This window comes from Natator depressus, chromosome 12 (assembly GCF_965152275.1).
Source record: "Natator depressus isolate rNatDep1 chromosome 12, rNatDep2.hap1, whole genome shotgun sequence".
NCBI classification, from domain to species: domain Eukaryota; kingdom Metazoa; phylum Chordata; order Testudines; family Cheloniidae; genus Natator; species Natator depressus.
Window position 1 is genome coordinate 39,743,397 of NC_134245.1, and position 20,519 is coordinate 39,763,915.

Sequence of the window (20,519 nt, forward strand, 5' to 3'; positions counted from 1 at the left end):
CATGCCAGGCTGTGGGCCCTGCAGGAGAATGCCCTGGAGCAGCTACGGGCCAGGGGGCCTGGGGAAAGCCAGGTCCTGCAGAGGCACCCAGCAGGGGGAATTGCCCAAGTGAGGCTGCGGGAGGGGCAGGGCAGAGGGGGGAAGCAGTAGCAAGGCACAGCTGGTCTGGGCCTGGCAGTGCCAGACAAGCAGGAGGGAGCAGGGCAGCAGCCATGCATGGAAGGGGCCCCAGGCCGAGCCACCCCCCAGGCCCTGCCTGGCTGGGGCGCTCAGGGCAGGGGCAGCGCCAGGCTGGGACCTGATGAGGGGAGAGCTGTGCCAGGTCCAGGAGGCAGGGCTGTGCCCCGTGGGGAGGTTCTTACACAAGTGCCAGGTGAGAATCCCCCCTATGGCAATCCCTAATAAAGAGACTTGGAGCACAGTACTGGCTGGAGCCGGGTGCTGCATGGGCAGGGGGCACCTGCCAGCAGAAGGGGAGTGAAGCGCCGCTCCTGGGCCCAGCTGTGGGCCCTGGGCTGAGGGGACTGCCCAGTGCTAGGCCAAGGCACGGGCCCCGCAGCCCAGCCTCCTCCCCCCAAGGCCCCTGGAGAGAAAACAGAACCAGGCCCAGGGTAGAAATAAGGCACATTTTATTGGTGAGCCACTCACCCGGCCAGGAGGCACAGGGACTGGCGTTCCCTAAGCCAGGAACCCCCCCTCGCAGCCGGGCTCCTTAGGAGGGGGTGGGGGGCACTTTCTCTTCCAGGCCCCGCTGCCTGCAGGGCTGGTATGCAGCAGGGGTTGTGGGAGCCCCCAAACACCCTAGTGAGGCAGGGGACAGCCAGTACAAGGCTGCGCATGGCACATTAACAATCACTCCAGGGCCCAGCACGGTGCACCTCCAGGCGAGCAGAAGGGAGCCATGGATTAGCGCCTGCTGCCCGGAGACAGTCATGGAGGCTGCACCGGTGCGATGGGCCCTAGGAGGCACGGCACACAAACAACACAGGCAGTTGGCACCGGAGACGCCTGCAGCCCCAGGGCAGGTAACGCTGGGTGCTGCCCCCCGCCCCCTGGGCACAGTCCACAGACAGCCCTGCCCAGCTATGTCTCCTCCTGGGGGTCACCGCCTGGGGCAGGCTCCAGCAGTAGCTGCCTCTCCCGCAGGGGGGTGCGCCGGTGGGATCTCAGCATCCTCTTGGTGGCAGTGACGAGGTGGGCATAGTCCTGGGCCTCGCAGGCCTGGCCAGCGCTGCGGGGCGAGAGCAGAGGCAGGTGGTCCCTGCGGCGAGAGGAGCGGAAGAGCGGGGGCCGGCGCTGACTCTCACCATCCTGCAGCGACTCGGGCAGGCCCTTGCCCTTGCTCTCGGGCAGCAGCATGATGCTGAGCACGGAGAGGATGGCGAAGGAGGCGAAGACCACGTGGTGCAGGAAGAAGCCCCGGTTGTTCTGGATGTCCATGATGGGCCCGGCTGCTTTGCCCACGAAGCTGGCAGCCATGATGAGGCCCAGCCAAGCACCCCTGCAGCGGGGGGACACAGACCAGGCCCTCACTGGGGGACAGCGCCTCCTGACCAGAGCATGGGGGTGCCACAGCCCAGCGTGGCAGCTGGGGCTTTGCCCTGACTGGGCAGCTCAGAGGCAGCAGGTGCGGCCTGAGAGCTGGGCTGGGCCTGGCCCCTGCCCGGGCGAGCAGCCAAGCACCATGTGGAGCAGCCACCAGGCCTGGCCGTGTCCTCCCAGTGGTGGGGAATGGGCTGGCTGGGGCAGGAGGACATGGGTCATGCCCCATGGGACTCTGCCATGACATCCAGGCTACAGTTTGGTTGACTCGAGGGCAGCCCCAGGCACTGGATGAGAGTGTGGGAAGCTGGCTCTGGTCCCAAGGGGTCCCCCTTGAGACTTAGTACCCACCCCCCAGGAAGCCAGTGCGCCCCCCCCCACCCCTTCCGGGGCCTGCATCGTGCACTAGCCCATGGCTGCCGTGAGGGCCCGTCTCCTACCTGACCACGGTGGGAAGGACCTCACTAGCAAAGAAGATGCTGAGCATGGTGACAGCCTGCGAGCATGCGATGCCCACGACAGAGAGGGTCAGGATGATCCAGTTCAGCAGATCTGGAGCAGGAGTGAGGGAGCAGAGTGAGCGCACGCCACAGCCTGGCCAGCTGGGGCCTTGGGTGCAGGTGGGCTCCAGCCTGGCTCCCAACAGATTTACAACACCGGGGTTTTAAGCCCTGCCTGGTGAGTGGGGCAGGGAAGTACCCATGTGCCAGCCCAGGGAGACTGCCAGCAGCCGCTCCCTGAGCGGGACAGAGTGGGCGTATCTGTCCAGCCCATTTCTGGATCAGATGCTTTGGGGACTTCCACAGGGAGCTTGAGATGAGGTGCGCATGACCATGAGCTCAACGACCACAGGCAGCTACCAGGAAAAGGACACCACCCCCCACCATCCACCCCTGGGCAAGGGGCTGAGCACACCCCCAGGCCCTCCCAGCAGATTCCTTGGCTCTCACCACCCCGGAGGGAGTAACTCCATAGCTGCGGGTGGTGGGGGAACTAGCCTGCAGCAGGAAGCCAGGTGGTTTGGAGTCCCAGGCTCGCAGCATGACTTATCCAGCTGGGGAAGCCCAGGAGCCAGTCCTAGGAATGGCTGGGGTGGCTTGCCCTGCCCTGGGGTGCTCAGGGACTGGGTGAGCAGCCGAGCATGAATGCTGGTTCGCAGTTACCGGGAGACCCATGGAGCTCGCTCCTCCCCTTCCCAGGGACCGGCGCCAGCATGCAATGGGGCAGAACTGCTAGTGCCCATGGGCCGGGGCAGGGGGCTGAGCAGCGGGGGAACGGGCCAGGCCAGGCCCCCTGCCCCTCACACTGTGTCAGGGCCAGCAGCAGCAGCGAGGCGATGCCGGTCAGGATGGTGCAGAGCAGCAGGACGGGGCGGCGCCCGAAGCGGTTGACGGTGAGGCACAGGAAGAGGCAGGCCGCGACCTCCAGCGCCGCCAGCAGGAAGTAGGAGAAGTAGAATTGGGGGCGGTAGGGAGCCAGGTTGCGGGTGAAGCAGTACCGGATCCCGCTGCCGATGAACCTGCAGGAAGGGCAGGGGCGTTGTCCTTGGGGAGGGCAGCCGAAGCGCGACCTAGCTAGGGCACGCGACGCGAGCTGGGAGGGTCTCAGCCTGGCCGCCGGGCGAGCTCTGTGCCATCACTCACCGCCATGCAGCCTGCACAAACAGCTCTGCTCAGACTCAGGGAAAGCCGGGTTGGAGTGAGGGACAGCAGCAGAGCTGTGCTGGGGGGAGCTCAGGGCTGGGGCAGTGGGGAGCGTTTGAGGGGGGGCTCTGGACTGAGAGGCATCAGCAGAGCTGTGTGCAGGGGGGAGCCCAAGGCTAGAGCAGCAGGGGGCTGGGAGCAAGGCTGCCCTGGGGCGTGCCCAGGAGAGCCAAGGTGGAACAACGTGGAGCAGGGAGGCCCATGGTCCAGCCATTCCCTGCCCGCAGCGCGCGGTGAGTCCTTACGCCGTGAAGCCGAGGATGAGGCCGTTTCTCCAGATGACTCGGGTGCTGAAGACCTCGCCGAGCGTGTGATAGCGCGGCAGCGGGGCCCCGTCGCACTCCAGCTCTGGGGGCACAAGAGGAGCGCGGTCAGCCCAGCTCCGGGGCAGAGCCAGCGGGAGGGACGGAGCTGAGGAACGGCAGGACCGAGCACGTTAGTGTTTCAGCCAAGGCCGGGGGGTGGAGGGACAGGGAGCAGCAGCAGGTTCGGACTGGGGCGGGGAGTGCCCACAGCACAGGGCTCAGCCTGACTTCGACCCCTGGCCTCTCCCAGGTCGGGCCCCATGGACGCAACCGGGGCCCTCGGGCCCAGCGCTCACCTGCTAACAGGTGCTCCTGGCTGTAGAATTCATCCTCCAGGGTCACGCCGTTGCCCTCAGCAAGGGCCCGCAGACCCTTCCTGCCCTTCTCCAGCTGCCGCGTGGCCAGCAGCCAGCGGGGTGACTCTGGGAACAGCGACGGGCAGCTGGAGGGAGAGCATCAGCAGGGTCACCACAGGCCCAACTTCAGCACCCGGCTACACAGAACCCGTTCCCACGACAGACCCCACCGTACCAGGCGGGGGCAGCTCTGCAGGGAGTCCCCCCAGGCGAGGGACGGTGGCACCCAATCCAGGCCAGGCTCAACTGTGACCCATCTCAGCCATCTGCTCCGCACAGTCTGGGGTGCACTCAACCCCGGGAACCGGACAGGGAACCTGCACCAGCAGCGCCCCCCAGTGCCCACAACAGGCTCCTGCATCCCCCCAAACCTGGGGCCAGCAGCGCAGGGACCCACCCGCTGCTCCTGCCCCCCAGTGGCTGCTCCCTGCCACGGGTCCACTTGAGGAAGTGGACATCCCCGTCCAGGGCTAACTGGGCCCCTGCTCTCTCTGCCATCCCCACGCCCTGCAAGCCCCAGGTTTGATCAGGCCACAAAGCTCAGAGCCAACCTGGAAAATAAATTAACGGTGTTTAATCTGCATGGAGCAAATATTTACCTCCAGCCCCATAGGTTCAAGGGCCCCTTCAGACGCAGCCGGCGCCGCACTTGAGCTGAAGGGCCTGGGAGCGTTTGACCCAGCCGCAGTCCCAGCGTCGCTGCCAGCTGGTTTCACCGTCACTGGGACGTGTGCGCAGGGGAGGAGGTGGCGCTGCCCATGTTCTCTGTGGGCTGCTCATCCCATGGAGCTGGGGGCTTGGGTCCCTGCCAGCACGTCCGCTCTGGCACAGGGGGCTGTATAGGTCAGGGACGGGTGTGGCATGATGGGGTCCAATGCCTCAGGGTAGGGCTCTCCCCCCTGAGCCACTCCAGCTCCTCGGCCATCTTCCCACAGGTGTGCAGCAAAGCCAGGCTGGGCCTGCCCGCCCCCAGCCCGCCCGCGGCACAGCCGGTCCTTACCCCCAGCAGGTTGCCAGCAGAGCCAGGGTCAGCGTCACGGCCCCCTGCAGCAGCCGCCACTGCCGACACAGCACCGCCAAGCCCGGCAACAGCAGCTTCCCGGCAACCCAGAAGAACCCCGCAACCATGACGACCATCAGCCGGTGGGGAGGGTCGCACAGCTCCAGCCCTGGGGTGGGGAGACAAAGGCAGACCGGGGGTCTAAGACTGAGTGGGGAGGGTCAATTCAGACTGCATCGGGCTGACACCCAGCAGGCCACGGGCAGCTCCGCACCAAGGCGAGCACTGGGCAGGGGCACAGTGGGGCCAGCTCCCTGCAGGGACTGCCACCCTCTCTGCTCCCAGCCTGACCTGACTGACGAGGGGCGCTGCAGAGTCAGGCTCCCCCACAGCCCCTGGGTCACCTCTTCAGAGCAACGCACAAGCAAGAGCCTCTTGGGGCTGCTGCCTGGCCCCCACTGCAGCCCTGGGCAACGTGGGAGCAAATACAGCCCCGTGCAGCTCAGCTCGCACAGGGGCCAACTCCCGAGGTGACGGTACGCTCTCCCCGGGGCTGCAGCAGACACCCCTAGCCTCCGGCTCCCTCCTGGCTGCCACTCCCCGCCGAGCAGGAGACCGTTAGCCGGAGTCCCAGGGCCAGTTATGCTGGTGTTTCAGCGTGACATACCTGGGCATCACGCACTACGGAGCGGCTGCCCCGTGAACCAGCAAGGGGCCATACAGCCCAGGGTCACGTCACCCATCTGCCCCTAGGGCTCCAGCCAGGAGGGGGCAGGACAATTCCTCATCCTGTTCTGAACCCCGCCCCTTGCTGATCAGCTGGAGAATAACAATGCCCACCACATGGAGGGGTTACACTGGCAGGCGACCCTGGGATGGGGCAAGGACACGTCACCCCAGACCAGACCCAAACGGAGCCCAGGTGGGCTCTCTACTCCCTGGCTTGGGGCGGGGGGAGGGGTGAGAAGCTGCAGAGGTAATTACTTAGACCATTGGCTCTTGGGGGCAGTGACAGCTGGTCTGTTCTGTGTTCGTACAGCGCCTAGCGCCACGGGGTGCCGGTCCATATCTGGGACCCCGAGGCACGACGGTTAATATAAATGACGACTACTGTAAAAGCCAGGGCAGGGGGCCACATGCACAGGGCCATGGAGCTCCACGGGGTTCCCTCTCCTGGAGCAGAGAAGGGGCGTCAGGCCGGTGGCGGACCAAGCGGACTCACTCGCGACATAGAGGGAGAGGAAGGTGCCAGCCAGCGCAGCACCGAGGAGGAGCCGCAGCGACAGCAGCATGAAGTAATTCAGCGCCAGCGCCACACCGATGCCCAGGGGAACCGCCAGAACCAGGGAGAACACGAAGGTGGCACGGCGGCCAAACCTAGAGAGGAGAGCCAAAGGCAGTGAGCTGGGCAGGGGTCAGACACAAAACAGCCCCCCCCACCAGGGCACATATCAGGGCTGGACACAAACCCAAGGGGCAGGGCTGGTTATGGACAATGCTGCATCTGGCCGGGTGGGAGGGTCTGATCAGGGGCCCGTCATGGCTGGTGCTTTACCTGTCGCAGGCCAAGCCCAGTGCAATGCAGCCGCCGAGCCAGCCCAGCAGGTGGGTGGTCTGTTCGAGTGGCACCTTCCAGCGATCCGAGCACACCAAGTCCCACTGCGAGAGGAAGGAAGCGTGAGCCACGGAGTCCTTGACGCTGCCCTGAATGGGCCTAACACATGGCGAGGCCTGAACAGGCCACTCAGGGGACACTACGTACACCACTGCAATGCAACCCCCGCTGGGCTGGACCCGTGCAGCTGTTTAGCTGGCACCCTGCTCAGAGGTTTCGGGCAGGAAGTGAGAAGATTCCCAGGCCCAGGTGAAACCACAGGGGGGATTAGAGAAGCAGGATGAGGAATTCAGCCAGGCCACTGAAGTGAACACCCTGACTCCTGAAAAACAAGCCTGGAACTTTGTTTGTCCCATCCAGAAGGCAGGACCCTCCAACAGCAAGTGGATTCTGGCACCACAGCCCAGTACAGACTCCAAGGGGTGAGAGCGTTTCCTCCAGCATCCCAGACCAGAGCCATTTCCTGCACTGCCCTGGGGTTTCCCATCCAACCACTGATCAGGTCTGACCATGCTTAGCTAGCCAGGTCAGACAGGCTCTCTGCCTAAGGCGGCAGAGCTGAGGCAGGGCGGGCCCTGAATGCAAGGCAACCTCCACCCAGTCTGCGGTGCAAGTCCATCCCTAACAAACAGGGACTCTCCCCAACCCTGCACCAAGGGAACCAGCTGCTCCCTGAATGCAGGCGCCCCTGGGGGTCAGTACAACTGGCATCTCCTCTCCCCTCCCCCTGCTGCCCAGGGATGGCAGGGAACACCTCGTCCCTGGAAAACGGTCTCTGCCAGCAAGTGCAGAAGCAGCAGCAAACAGGGAAAGGAAGTAACTGCCCGGGACATGCAACTCTCCCCCGCTCCCCAAGGCGCTGCTGGAGAAGCAGAGCCTGGCCAGGGGGATGGAGCACCCCCACCAAGCACAGGAAGACCAGGAGCTCTCACCCAGGACTCTGTCCATCCACCCGCTCCAAGGCTCAATCTCCTTCCCCTGCACACAGCCCCCATGGAGCACAGACCCTCCCGGCACATCCGGCCTGGGCAGCAGCAGAATCCAGCTCAATCTGCCCCCGACCCACCCACAGGCCTCCCAGTGCTGGGACCACCCTTCCAGGGGGAGCGCTAATCAAGGTCCCCAGGCAGTTGGTGTCAGCACTGGGATTCGGACTCTGCTGCCCCTGCTCCCACAGCACAGACAGGGGCAGGGAGGTGCAGGCTTTTCAGGTCAGGGCACTTCCTCTAATGGCGCCGTGAGCACGTCGCCACGGCCTGGGGAGGTAGGGCTCTTCTCCCGCCCTGGGACTGCCATCCCCACCCAACGTTTTGCAACAAAGCTGCAGCTAAGTTTGTGGATTATGCAAACGCACAAGGAGACGGCAGTTGGGCCGCTCTGCTGGGGCCACCCGTGGAGCCATCTTCACCGCCTGCCCCCAGGCAGACCCACGTTTAGCGCCAGGGGCTGGCGCCTGATCAGAGCTCCTGCAGAAAAGCCAAGGCTGCTATTGCCTGTTAAGGGTACACAAGGTGTCAGGCACCAAGATGTGTGCGGGGCCCGCTCTAGGATTCACCCCCAGCCCGGGGCCTTCGACCAGACACCAGGCCTGGCACTCTGCAGCCAGCACGGCTAGGATGAGCTGGGCAGACTGGAAGCTAGAGCAGCCCGTGGCCCACAGCTCTGCCAAGGGGTGGGCAGATGAGAGCAGCATGCAGGGCTGGAAGCGCCCAGGTCCCTGTGACTCAGTGTTCGCAGCCTGTCCCGCCCCCCAGCCACCATGGGGAAGCAGGGCCCTGGGCAGCAGCAGGTGCATCTACTGCCCAGCACGGTATCTGTCTGGGGGTCTGCACGCAGAGAGCGCCAGGGGCCGGTCCATTGCTGGGGGGTCGCAGCCAGCTCAGCATCCCCACCCCACGCATGGACACCTGGGCAGCGCTACCCCAGCCAGGGCACAGAGACATGGGGGGGCCAGGCAGCAGAGAGCTGGCCCCCGCCATCTGCCCCCTAACAGAGCTGGCTCACCCCCTCCCCGGGACAGCCCCCGCCCCCTAGCACTCTGCCCCCCCAGGACAGCCCCCCCCAAAATCCCCCCCCGGCTCAGGCCGCTCGCTCGCCCCCCCCGGCCGCTCGCCCCGCCCCGCCCCGCCCCGCCCCGGCCGCGCACCTGGGTGACCGGGCTGGAGCGCAGCCCGGCGGCGGGCAGCTCGTAGTCCCAGCCGCGGGTGCAGGGCCCGGTGCGGTTGGGCCCCGCGGCGCCGGGCGCGTAGCGGTAGAGGAGGCAGCGGCTCCAGCCCGCGGGGCCCCGCGGCACCGAGGCGTTGAGCAGCGCCCGGCCCGAGAGGTTGCGCAACGCGGGCGGCAGCAGCGCGGGGTCCGGGCGGCAGCGGTGGGCGGGCGGCGCCGCCAGCAGCAGCCCCGCGCAGAAGCCCAGCGCCAGCGCCGCGTTGGGGGCCCAGCTGGCGGCCGCCAGGAGCCGGGCGCGGCGCCCGAAGCCGCCCGCGGGCCGCAGCAGCCGCGCGTCGAACTCCATGGGCCGGGCGGGGCGGGCCGGGCAGCGCCGCGCCGGGCCGGGACACCGGCCGCTGGCCCCGCCCCGGGGCGGGGCAGGCCCCGGCCCCGCCCCCGCCGGCCAAGCCCCGCCCCGCCGGGGCAGGCCCCGGCCCCTGGCGGTGCACCCGCAGGATCATTGGATTGGGGTTGGAAGAGACCTCAGGAGGGATCTAGCCCAGCCTCCAGAGACCCCCCCCGGCTGGGCCCAGCCCCCTGCTCTGAAATGGGGAGAGGGCCCCCCAGCTCAGGGCTGCACCCAGGCCACCTTCTGGTTGGCAGGGCCTTGGGGTGCCAGTGAAGTGTGTGTGGGGGGGGGATCGGGAGCGGGTGTGATCAGCGCTGAGCCCCGGAGAGGAAAGGGAAGCTCCCGGGCTAGGGGTGCTGATAAGCCGCTGATAGGGAAGGAGGCGCAGAAAGGGCAAACACCAGCCCTGCTAAGACCCCAAGGAGAGAGGGCACCAGGGGAGGGGACTGAGGTGGCCCAGGCCTGTCCCAGCAAAGAGCAGCCAGCCTGCGGGAGGAAGAGCTTGTGACTTCGAACTGGACCAAATCCTTGGGAGCTGGAGGTTGCCCCTAAGGGGGGGTGGTAATTCCCCTGCACCCCCCACCCTGGAGGGGCCACCCCTCGCTCGCAGCTTGATAAGCAGAGGGGGATGCTAGGGCAAGCAGGGTGCTGGGGCCAGATCTCTCCCCTCCATCCACCTTATTGCAACAGGCCCAGCCCCCCTCTCTATTAACCCAGGGAGCAAATACAGAGTCAGGCTCCAAACCCACCCAGCCGCACCCCGTGCACATTAGAACTGGCCTGGGTTCAGTGGAGGCCAGTAATTTGGGGGGGAGGGATAGCTCAGTGGTTTGAACATTGGCCTGCTAAACCCAGGGTTGTGAGTTCAATCCTTGAGGGGGCCATTTAGGGATCTGGGGCAAAAATTGGGGATTGGTCCTGCTTTGAGCAGGGGGTTGGACTAGATGACCTCCTGAGGTCCCTTCCAATCCTGGTATTCTATGAATTCCCCATAACGGCTCCGCTGAGGTGACACGCTATCGAAATCACACTGCGAACCAGCACTTCCAGCAGACCTGCCTCCTCTGCAGGCAACCGCTGGGACGTGTCTCAGCTGCAGCATCCAGGCCCAGCTCCTCAGAGCGATTTGGGTGCCCACTTTCCATTGATTTCCATGGCAGCTAAGCACCTACATCCCTTTGAGGATCTGGCCCCTAGTGATTCATGTGAACTGTATTATTTAGCTTAGAGGCTTCTCAGTTACCTTGTGCTCTTCACCCCTCTCCCCACATCTGTCTGGCTCCAGCTGTTGTCTGACACTCAGCTTGTAAACTCCTTGGGGCAGGCCTGTCTTTCTGTACAGCACCTAGCACCATGGGGCCAAGACGGCTAGATACTACTGCAATACCACTAATGAATCTCAGTGGTGCCCCTCACATGGCTGGAAGGGGACTGGCCAGCGCCCTCCAAGCATTATTTGCTTTATTCCCTTGCCTGGGCTCTGTGAATCCCAGCATTCACACTGCCTGGCTGGAGCCCCCTTCGTGTACTGCCTCATCTATACAGCACCGGCGCAGCTGGGTGCTGGGAACACGGCGAGATTTGTCTGACAATATCTAGGGAGCCCAGCTGAGATGGGGACCCCATCGTACCAGGCACTGCACAAACAACAGATATTCCCTCCTCTACAGAGCTTGCAATCTAACTAGGCTGCCTTAGGTAGCTTGCTTGGTACTCTGGTTAGCTGGGCTGCCTTCACAGCAACATACACTGGTAGGAGTAGGACCTACCAAAAGCGACTGGTTGGGCCAGCTTGTGCATTGCACCCTGGCAGTTGTGTGCAGAATGGGGCTCACAGGGCTGCTGGCACCTTCTGAGAACAATCATGGCCCTGAATTTCTGGGCAGCAAACAGGCTTTGGACATATTGCACCAGGTAAGAGCTTTAAGGTGGGTGCATCCAAGAGCCCAGTCTCCCAGGATCAGTGCAGTGTGACTGACCAGGCTTGCTGCTTCAGGAAGGGTAGTGAGCGCTCATGGATGATGAAGGAAGGGGGCCCTTGTGCTTGGTTCCTTTGGGCAAAGAGCAGCCCTGGGCAGAGCACCAAACCTGAGCACGGAGCTTCTCCCCCGGGACAGCAAAGTGAAAGTCTACAGGCTGATGAGCTGAATTCATCCTTCCACAGCCTTTGAAGCTTTCTGCTCACAGGTGGAGGGGTGTGTGGGGTGCCCAATGCCCAAGCCACATGTTGCAAAGGCTGGGTCAATCAGCATACACATGCGTTCAGCCTAAGTTTTGGCTCTGGGGACAAATAAATCGGGTGCTGCGGGTAGATTGATTGCGATAGGTTTAAATAGATCCAATGGGACTTGGCAATGAAAATGCAGCCTGGCACCATTCACCAGATCTAAGCCGCTGAACACCTTGACTAATATTTACATTCACCCTGCCCTTCCCATTCTTCCTTATCTCCTCCCAGCTGTGTTTGCCTTTTCTCAGAGCTCCTTCCCAGGGAGCTGTTTGTCCTCCTACAGTGCCATGCAAGTCTACTTGGTTCAGTTAAAGGTTCTCTCTTTCCCAGAGCTAGTGGGGGGCTGGGACCACGATAGAGGGGAAAGTCTTGTTCATTATTATGCACCCTGCCAGCCTCTCTTGCAGCGGCACTAAAGTACTGAGAGTGGCATGTAGTCATCTCTCCTGGGACAATGCTGCAGCACTGCACAGAGGAGTGTTACTGAGAGTAAAAGACTTTAATGAAAGCACACGCTTTGATGAAAACCTATACTGCTAACTAGATGGAGTTAGGAATGGCCAAAGAACAGGAAAGCCAGGCAGCTCTTGGGGATGGGGAGTTGTAACCCTGGCTAAATTTGAAGGTTGGTGGTGCCAAGAAGGGGGAAAACACAAATTTACATTACAGACCATTTTAATCTGTAATAATTGTCAAGGGGTTTCATGCTCTAAGATGTCTCAGAAGCAGGGAAGGTGAAGGATCCTCATGCATTGCCTGGATCAGGGCAGGATTAGAAAAGGGCACTGGTAACAAAAGGCTTGCCACAGACAGCCGGGTTGTGAAATCTCAACATTCTGTATCAATTAAAAAAGCTGAAGGAAATGGGATTATGGTCCAGGTGGGCTGGGGCATGTCTCTTACTGCACCTGCTCCATCCCACTACACAAAACACTTGGGAAGGCTCTGCCTACGAAACTACTGGTTCTTCAAGTCTTTGTCCATGTGGATGGTCCATAAGTGACGTGTACGAGTCACATACAGACAATAAGTGGGATCCACACGGACAAAACATCTTAAAGCACCACAGTTCCAATAAGGTCAGAAACTCTTCTGTTTCTGGCTACCTACCCCCTGAAGATCCATAGCTACAGACTGGGAGACATTTAGGAATTCATAGTGTCGATGTCCAGCAAGATGCATGGCCTGGAAACGTGCTGAACTTTAGCTTGGCTTCCAGCTGTGTACAGTGTTGTAGAGCAGGAGGTTCATCGGGGCTTGTGTGGAGCACTGGTGACACCTAGTGGCCTAGTGAGGTCAGCTGGAACTCTGTGCAACACTGACTCAGGTGTGTGATTCAATTGTGTGTGTCCAGCAATCACCGACTGTTTCAGCTGCAGCTTCTTGAAGAAGTGGATGCACTTGAGGAACGACCAATAGGACACTGCACCAGCAGGAGGGACCACGTGGGTCTTAATCCCAGGCTTGGTTTCTTTGGTTTCTTTCCCTGTAGTGGGGTGACTGCATAGAAGACCTTCTAAAAACCTGGTTTGGGAAGGGAAGGAAGAGACGGAGCTGCTGATCAGGACAGCAGTGACTAAGCTGTGGAGGGAGCTAGCTCCTTTTAGGCTTCTGATCAGAATGGTCACTATGGGCCAGATTCAGCGCTGGCCTAAGATGGTGCAACTCCACTGAGTGGGGCTGCTTTTGGCCCTGTGTTTATAGAGACTGTAGTTGGGGGGTTATCTGAGGAGATACAGGCTATAGGTACAGTAATCCGGCACACCCCTGCGACTGCCCTGGACTTTACCCCCAGGCAAGTTCCCTGTGGAGGGATGATTGTTTGTATTCCAGTAGTACCCAGAGGACCTGTTGTGCTGGGAGCTGTACGTACAGATGGTGTCCCTGCCCCAGACACTGAATGGTTGCCTGGAGCTGAAACCACTGGGTACTCCTGGGACAGTGAAGCTAAAGGGGTGTGAAACAGTAACAGAAAACCCAGCCTCGGGAAGGTGAACTGGCAGAAATTCACAAACAAACCTTCCTTTTTTTTTTTTTTTTAAATTTATTTACGAACATTATCTTTGAGGGACAACAGCATCTCTCTGGCGCTCATCTCTGTACATGCAACTGTAGAAAATAACATTTGTATTCACTTTGTCTCTGTCTGCAGGAAGTTGTACAGCGAAAGGACAGCAGTGTCGCGGCAGAGCGGTGGCATCGGCAGCACCAGCACTGCCAAACAATATGTACACAAACTACATTGTAAAAAAAAATTACATTGTTACATTACAGACAACGCAATCTTGCCGCTGTTTTACCCCACATACTACGCAAGTTGGACTAGTACAAATAGAAGGGTGTGAATTGACCTGTGAGATATTTACATTTATATACAGTCTCAGAGAAGCATTACAAGGAGGGAAATTTACACTGTTGAGACTTGAATCCACGTAGCACAGGTGTCAAAGATAATACAATGCTTTAGCTATTGTTGCTTTAAATTGCTGATTAAAGGTCTCTCCATGCTTATACAGATTAATTGATGGTTATTTAACGAAAGAAAGAACTGGGCTTGAAATTAATAAAAAAAAATAAGTGTTATTTGTGGCCATATTCCTGTGTTCTAGAGAAAGAAAAGCATTCCTGTATCCTCCCCACAGAGCAGGAGAATTGGCTGGCCTATCAATTCCCCTCCACTTGCATGGAAAGTGTGTGCTGCAATTTAGCTGGCAATACCCGTGGAGAAAACCAGCCACTGCATCAGGCAAAGCCTAGCCCTGAAAGGAAGAGAAAAGGAGGAAAAGGACTCGAACCCTGGAAACAAAGGGCTCAATGTTTAAATAAAAAAAACATTCTGAATACATCCAGGGGTGCTACAAATCCTGACCCTCTGTAGGCCATCGATACATTCCACAGCACAGAGCAGCCTCCTCCTGCATTGTACCAGTCACTCAGCCCAGGACACAGGGAATACCCCCAGACAGGTTTGTGCACAGCACAGGCATAGAGAAAACTCCCGTGGACACACCACAGCAGCATGGCGAGATGGAGCTGAGCACCAGCGCTGTACACGGCCAGGGACAGCCTGTCCGTTTCACCGTACAGCCTTAGGAAGGGAGCTAGGGATTTTATTTCTTAAGTCACTAACACAATGTAGTTAGAAGAAACTAGTTACTGTGACAGATCACTCGCCTCAGTAGCTTTGCATGCAATAAACCTCATTCACTGGGGGTAAGCCTAGTGAAACCAGTGCGGTTACACCAGCCAAGAATCTGGCCCCGTAATTCTTTCCAACTCTCCAAAACAATCCCAGCTTGTGATGTGATGCCGTGATTTGGAATCCCAGCCCCAATAGGCCAAGGGTACTAATTCAATAAGTTAGTGGGGAAAATCACCTTACAGGAATGTGCTTCAATTGGCTTTTCTGAAGCAGCCTGGAGGAAAGCGGTGATCCGGCAGGCTGCAAGACTGTCTGGTTCCCAGCTCAAGTAATCAGGTCACTCCATAACAGCAGCTGTTTAAAAAGCCAGTGGGCGACAGAGTGAGAATTTGAACGTAGAGTGCTGAGCAAAGGGAAATGCCCAATTTGGCAGCTTCTCTGACTCCCTAGGTGCCAGAACTGCTACTCCTCCTCCACTGGGATCAAGCAGGGCTTTGGTTTCTCCACTAGCTAAATGCGAGACTGATTCCACTCCGGACTTCCCCCTGCTCCAGCCCTCCTGCTGCTCTCGGCCCTACCCTGCTGTGTTATCTGGGTGGGCAGCCCAGATCCCAAAGCCCTGGGAGAGCCTTGGCTTCAGACTCCAGAGCTTTGCCATCTAGGCTGCTCACTCCAAAACACACAGTACGGGGAAAGGGGACAGGGGAACAGAGCAGCAAGGCTGTAGGCAACCCTCACACTGAATTAGTCAGAGCTCCTCCCCTCAAGCCTCCCCTGCTCCCACAGCAGCTCAAGCACCAGGAGAGGAGGGGAGCTGAACAGGAATTTAAATGGTGTCTGAATTGGACTTTACCTAGCACATGCACCTGGCAATGTTTAAAAACAGCCTCAAAGTAACCAAGTGACAGGCCCCCAGGTGTGTCAGTCCATGCATCCCCCTCCAGCCCGTCAGGGCACAAGATACAGCACACTCAGGGTACCTATATTTTGACACCACTCCCCGCTGAGCTAGTGCCCATGTTTCCTGTTCATTTCACGCAGAATTATTTGAGCCAGTGTGTTTTAGCAGGATCCTGCATGGGTCACTTTCACACTGCAGACAGAAAGAGTCCACTTGTTGCGATTGCAAAGGGAGCAGGGCTGGCTGGCTGACCTACATGCCCAGACAGTATGGAGTGAGCTGGCCCATCGGTGTAAGCGAGGACCAGAGGGCACAGAAGAGGCATTTTGCATCTGCCTCCAGCCACGTCCTGAACGTCTGTGCTTGGGTACAAACATTGCCAGCTGCATTAAGTACGGACTCCACTATTACTCCACTGACAGCCACACACTCAACAAATACAATCCTCTCTGGAACCAGCCATGGTGCCATCACCCAGCAATACAGCAGCAGAAACACCCAGCATCCCAGCTGAAGTTACAATTTCACTTAGCACCCTCCTGACCGGGGCTGTTCAAATCCAGAGCTCCAAACCAGATAATTTAGAAAAATCAATGCAGTGTGCACCCCAGCTGAGCTGGAGCCAGAAGACAAACTTTCCTTAAATATACAACTAGAAACTGCCCCCCCCCCAAAGGCTTAATTCTGAGCAAACCCCTCCTTGCTGTGGCTGGCTGAGTGGTACCAAAGGAGGTTTTAAGCACACAACTGAGTAACGCCTCCTGCCGGGTTCTGGCTCCTCAACAAAGAGCTTTTGCTCTCTTAAAACCAGAGATAGACAGCTGGCTTCTGCGAGGGTGCAATGTTCAAAACACCAGGAAGAAGCTCACAGAACAGGATGGGGCTGGAATCTGCACTCCCAGTGACGTGGTGAAGGTGGCCTCCAGACAGCCTGTGATGTAGGGGTGTGTCCCTTCTCTCTAATTAGACACTTTCCCAACCTGATCAGCTAGTCTGCATCAAGCACACTTTAGTCCTGAGTAACCCAGCACAGAAGCTCATTTCGACTGACACATGACTAATGGCCAAACCCGTCTCTCTCTCAGAAGCGACCTGAAGCCCTGCCTGCCAACACTACAAGAAAATGCTCAAGGAAGACGTGTGCATCGCCCTGCACAGCACATCCCCTGCTGACCACATCTAACTGAAGCCTTGGAGCAAGCACTAACAGAGCCACACGGTGCCCCTGGACATTGGGCCACCGGGGCAGTGCTGGGCCGATGGAACGGGATAAAAATCACAGCTAGGTCCCAGCACGCTTATTAACGCCTCAGACACCTGGCAGGGTATCCACCACACCCGGAAAAGCGAGGCAGAAAGGATCCCACAAGCAAAGCGATGCTGGATGCCCAATGGCTGCAGCCTTGCAGCGGCCCCAGAGCATCTTTCGGCCCCAGCTCACCCTCACAGTCACTTTCCCAGCTGTGGTGCTTTATTTCCACACGTGACTCACAGAGCAACTGGCTTCTTTATCCAGAACTCAATACTCGTAGCGCACTAGAATGGCTGGTCACAATGAAGAAATGGCTACAAGTTCCGCCCGGCTGCCAGGCGGCCTCGCCCTCCCGAGGCCACGCGGCTCCGAGTCGCTGGCTCCCCAGAGTACCGCAGCTCAGGCTGTGGAAATGCGGTAAATTGTCGGTGTCTCGGCCCAAACGTGCAAGTAACATCCTCTGAATTCCTCTAGGCCCAAGCTAGCATGTGTCAGGGTGGGATTCCCCCTTCTTCCTCCCCTGTCCCCACCCCCCAAACATTCCTCGCTAAATCTGACGCACAGCTTCCGAATCTGTGCAGGTGGTTTCACTACTCCACTAAACTCAAAAGGGCAGGGGGAAAAGGAAAAAACTAGACTGTGTTAAAAGAAGAGGTCAGCGCTTGGAGATCGCCACAACAGGGACTGCAGACTGAGTTAGTTTGCAAGGCCTGAATCTCAGAAGACAGGTTTGAAATACTGCACACTGCACACCATTTTGGCCCTTATTTTTTTCCTTGAGAGGGAAAGTGCTGCCTAGGGTGAACTATACATACAAAGATAATTTCAATTAATTTATTTATTTCTTTACACATAACTGAAAGTGATGTTACAGTACATAAGTTATTTACAACTGTGCAGTAATGTGTTGCAAAATAAATTATCTAGAAGGCAGCAAAAGTACATTGTTAATGTATATAAAAACTGTACAGCATTTATGGGATACAATTTTCTTTATATGAGTATTGGCTCTGTAGTGTTTTCAAGTTATGTTCTCAGAAAGAGAAACGAAATGCCCAAGATTAAAGGAAAAAAATATATATAAACCACATGGATTTTACTCCATTAAAAACATGATCGGCAAAGTCCTGGCTCTCCGTCACCATTTTCGCGGTAGACACTCACCGTACTAGTCACGTGCGCATAACGTGTCAACTGCCTCCTCACTCATCCAAACGTGGTGACGAGCAGCTACTTTATGACGACTCGGAAGGCGTCCGGGGTCGGGAGCCGCAGCTGTTTGCACCTCCGGAATCGCAGCTGGGAAAGCTGGATGCTTCCTTTTAGTTTTGCTTTTAATTTGTGACGTAACCAGGATGGAACGAGAACTATAAAAAACCCACCGTCTCCTCTGCAGCTTCTCCAAGAGGAGATCTGCGGACAAATGGAAAACAAAGAGCTTGAAATCGCCATGTTCACAAGTACATGAACTGCATGGTTGCTGGCCCTGCTCAGCAGCTTCTGCAACACACGTGTTCTTGAACCTTTTCTCCTCCCTGCCTCCGTCAGTCTCTCTCCCCCTTGTCCGTTCAGACGCTCACTGCTGTGTACAGGCTGGCTGCCCTCTGCTGCAGCAACCGGTTTGACAGGAGATGCGTTCCCCCACTCCCGCTGCCTGGCGTAGCTCTGATCAGTCCAGAAGTGAGGGAGACGTCGTGAAGAAAGTGCAATTATTTTTCTTACTGTTTTGTTTTCTGCCGATAGATGCTTCCTCCTCCTCTGACCAGGGACTCATCAGCAAGTGGTAAGGATGAATGTGAGCTCGAGCATCTGTCCTCGGAGGGCTCCCGCCCTTGCCAGTTTTCAGGGAGAATGTCTCCTGGTTTTGTATTGTCATGCCGGCAAGAGCACAAAGTCATCGTTGACATCAACCATCGGCACGTAGAACGAGGGAACCTCGTTCACGCAGAGGGATTTATGCCCAGCTGGATCCAGCTCCTGAACCTTCAGCTGCCACTCCATTCGCTGCACCGCATTCAAGGCAGCGGCTTCATGCTGCTGTCGCATTAGCAGGCATGTCTGCACCAGAGCCCAACGCCCAGCAGAGACGGGGGTTCATAGGAGAGAAGAGAGAAGACGACAATCACTTGAGTACACTGAACAACTGCACTCTGGCAGCAAGGCAATGGAGTCTGCGGCTATCATGTTGGACAGACATTCCCAGCCAGGGACAGGTTCCACAGCAGACACTGGGTGCCCTTGTCGGAAGGAAATATACGCTTGAAAAACAGTCTGTCCAACAGGATTTTGAGAAGGCCCCACTCCTCCAGAGGTGCTATAAAACCTCAGAACAACAGGCCAGATTAGAACCGTTTTTACCCCTGGAGGTAGCCAGGGTGAAGTGCTGGTTGAACACAGCCCATGGAGTGCTGCAGTTCGGTTTGTACATGATAACACAGGCCCAACCAATGTGCAACACCGCACACTGGGACCTGCAGTCTCCACCTCTCTGTGAAAGATGAAGGAAGGAAGAGAGGAAGGGGTGGCTCACTGGTTAGGGCACTAGCCTGGGACCTGGGCTTAAGTCCCTGCTCTGTCTCTGTGCCTCAGTTCCTGTCTGTGAAATGGGGCAAGAGCATTGCTCTGCAGCAAGCCGTGTTGTGAGGATGAATATGTTACAGATTGTGCGGGGGCCATGGAAGTACCTTAGACAGAAAGTCTATCTGAGGGACTTCCAAACAGACAGACAGTCAGCATGCAGCAGTTGGCCATTGCTTGGCAGACCAAACAGCATGGAAAAGAGGAAACCGTGTGGCCTGAAGGAACGAGCACAGGGCTGAGTCAGGAATTCTGCCACAGCCTCACTGTGTGATCGTGGGCAGGTTCAGTCAGCCTCATTTTCCCCATCTGCAGAACAGCAGAGATGGCCTGTCCTTCCCTAGCTCACAGCAGGGATTGCTCTCTGCATGGCACGGGAACTTGTAAGTGTAGTGCACAGATGGATGCTGTCAAGGTATGGCATTTAGAACTGCTCACAAAGCTTTCTCCCTGGGGCTCCTTGCCCTTATCAGAGATTTTTGGAAACCACAAATCCCGCTTGCCAAACCCTGAAGCCAGGCACAGCCAGGTGCCCAGCAGCAATGACTTACACTGCCACGCAGGAGAGCAGGGTTTAGGGCCTTTGCTCTGGGACAGCCTGCCTCTGGCTCACTGTAGGAATTGCACTGACTGACTGGAGCAGCAACCACTGTCACAGGAGAGACTGGAACCCTCCCCCTATTTCACATTTAAAATGCCAAACAAAATATCCCAAGCAGGTTACAGATCAGCAACATCCGCTACTGACTCCTGGAAATGCTGCACACCCCGTGCACTGGAATCCCCAAGGAACAGCAGGGTCACGCAGCTCTCACCTTCATTCGATCATATTTGTCATCCACATCTTGTAACCAGGAAATAAACTGGCGAGCATTGAAACGATCTCTGACTGATTTGTTTTCATCTCCCTGCACAGGGAACAGCACAAAGGGGAATTACACGTTAAAACGTATCAATAAAATAAATACCCTATCAGACAGGTGCAAACCCCTCCACTCCCCACCACACACACAAACCCACCACACTCCTGGAAGAAAGAAGAGTGGTGGGTCTGAAGTAGTCAGAAGTGCACCAGCAGGGAGGAATCATGGGCTATGCAGCTCTGTGCTGCTTTCACAGCACGTTGCTAGAGGTTTCAGCCTGAGTGGTGGATGCTATGCACACAAGCCCCTTCCTTGCCTTCCCCACATGGAGCTGGAGCTGAGAATCTGTTCATACTAAACTCATTCAGTTCTTCCTTTGCGAACGGAACACCTGCAGCTCACCGAGTCCTTGAACTTGTGCCCCAGATCATAATGTCTTCTACATGGAGATTTCCATAATGTTTTTTTCTTTTTAT

At 58.0% G+C, this 20,519-nt stretch overlaps 2 protein-coding genes across 5 annotated transcripts in view; both read right to left on the reverse strand.

Annotated features, from left to right (window-relative positions):
• Positions 1 to 640: 640 nt before the first annotated feature.
• SLC22A31 (solute carrier family 22 member 31) lies at positions 641 to 9,033 on the reverse strand. 2 transcript variants are annotated; one of them, XM_074969218.1, is made up of 9 exons: positions 8,668 to 9,033; positions 6,462 to 6,565; positions 6,129 to 6,283; positions 4,907 to 5,075; positions 3,847 to 3,992; positions 3,491 to 3,593; positions 2,847 to 3,061; positions 1,983 to 2,094; positions 641 to 1,501 (listed from the first exon to the last, which is right to left on the reverse strand). In XM_074969218.1, the coding sequence occupies exons 1-9, from the start codon at positions 9,031 to 9,033 to the stop codon at positions 1,084 to 1,086; spliced, it is 1,788 nt and encodes a 595-aa protein (XP_074825319.1). In that variant the 3' UTR covers positions 641 to 1,083. The 2 variants fall into 2 exon arrangements, with proteins under 2 accessions (XP_074825319.1, XP_074825320.1); XM_074969219.1 differs by lacking the exon at positions 8,668 to 9,033 and having other exon boundaries at positions 3,491 to 3,656; positions 6,462 to 6,558.
• An 8,118-nt stretch (positions 9,034 to 17,151) lies between these two features.
• The window catches only part of ANKRD11 (ankyrin repeat domain containing 11), a 222,367-nt gene continuing 218,999 nt past the window's right edge, over positions 17,152 to 20,519 (reverse strand). For all 3 annotated transcript variants that reach the window (XM_074968918.1, XM_074968917.1, XM_074968919.1), the window contains 2 exons: positions 19,996 to 20,088; positions 17,152 to 18,661 (listed from right to left, as the gene is read on the reverse strand). In XM_074968918.1, coding sequence (XP_074825019.1) covers positions 18,476 to 18,661; positions 19,996 to 20,088 — 279 coding nt within the window. In that variant the 3' untranslated portion in view covers positions 17,152 to 18,475. The remainder of the gene's footprint in view (positions 18,662 to 19,995; positions 20,089 to 20,519) is intronic.